This window comes from Apaloderma vittatum, unplaced genomic scaffold (assembly GCF_000703405.1).
Source record: "Apaloderma vittatum isolate BGI_N311 unplaced genomic scaffold, ASM70340v1 scaffold42788, whole genome shotgun sequence".
NCBI classification, from domain to species: domain Eukaryota; kingdom Metazoa; phylum Chordata; class Aves; order Trogoniformes; family Trogonidae; genus Apaloderma; species Apaloderma vittatum.
This window is the reverse complement of record NW_009732126.1, coordinates 3,893-4,843: the sequence shown is the minus strand read 5'-3', so window position 1 is coordinate 4,843 and position 951 is coordinate 3,893. Positions and strand designations below refer to the sequence as shown.

Genomic DNA, 951 nt, shown 5'->3' with positions numbered 1-951 from the left:
ATTTAGGGTGTGCTGCAACACACAGCGACCGATCAGCTACACCTTGCAGCATCTATTGCTTATCTTGTGATTTGAAAGGCAAAGAAGGTTGGCAATAAGTTCAACATAATTACAGTTCTCCACATTGTGAAAAAAACAATTGTAATCAACACATAGATGAGGCTTGTTTATTTTTTCACAGTGTACTCATAGTAGCAGACGCTGCCCAAAGTTTCAATTGTTCCCAGGAGACAACTATGATGAGAAAGCTCGGAATCCAACATACTGTTCCTCTACAGCCAACAAGGTAACAATTATTAATAATAACATTTAATAATAATAATTCATATGTGTTTGCTTTTCCTCTGCAGGTAGTATTTTGACACCAATATGGGAAAGCAAAACAGCAAACTACGCCCTGAAGTCATGCAAGATTTGCTAGAAAGTACAGACTTTACGGAACATGAGATCCAGGAGTGGTACAAAGGCTTCTTGAGAGACTGTCCAAGTGGACATTTATCTATGGAGGAGTTTAAAAAAATATATGGGAACTTCTTCCCTTATGGGGACGCTTCTAAGTTTGCGGAACACGTATTCCGTACTTTTGACGCCAACGGAGATGGGACAATAGATTTCAGAGAATTCATCATAGCCTTGAGCGTAACGTCAAGAGGTAAACTGGAGCAAAAGCTGAAGTGGGCTTTCAGCATGTACGACCTCGACGGGAACGGCTACATCAGCAAGTCAGAGATGCTGGAAATCGTGCAGGTACGTGTTGCTTGGAGGCACCCCTTGGCCTCCCTCCTTCCAAACAAATTATGAAGCAATGTTGCAGTGAGACACTGAATGAAAAACTCTGGCAGCATTTTGGGTTTTATAATCTCGATTCTGTGTATAACTGCTTGAATATAAAGCATTATTTCATTAGGCAAAAATCGCGTCACTATTCAAGCTACAGCATTTGCTATCTAT

General features: G+C 40.6%; 1 protein-coding gene across 1 annotated transcript; it reads left to right on the top strand.

Annotated features, from left to right (window-relative positions):
* Positions 1–339: 339 nt before the first annotated feature.
* Positions 340–747, top strand: LOC104278419 (neurocalcin-delta; the record flags this gene model as incomplete). The annotated part of the gene is made up of 1 exon (XM_009875389.1): positions 340–747. A coding segment is annotated over exon 1 (378 nt), but the record flags the coding sequence as incomplete, so codon positions are not given.
* Between the last annotated feature and the right edge of the window lie 204 nt (positions 748–951).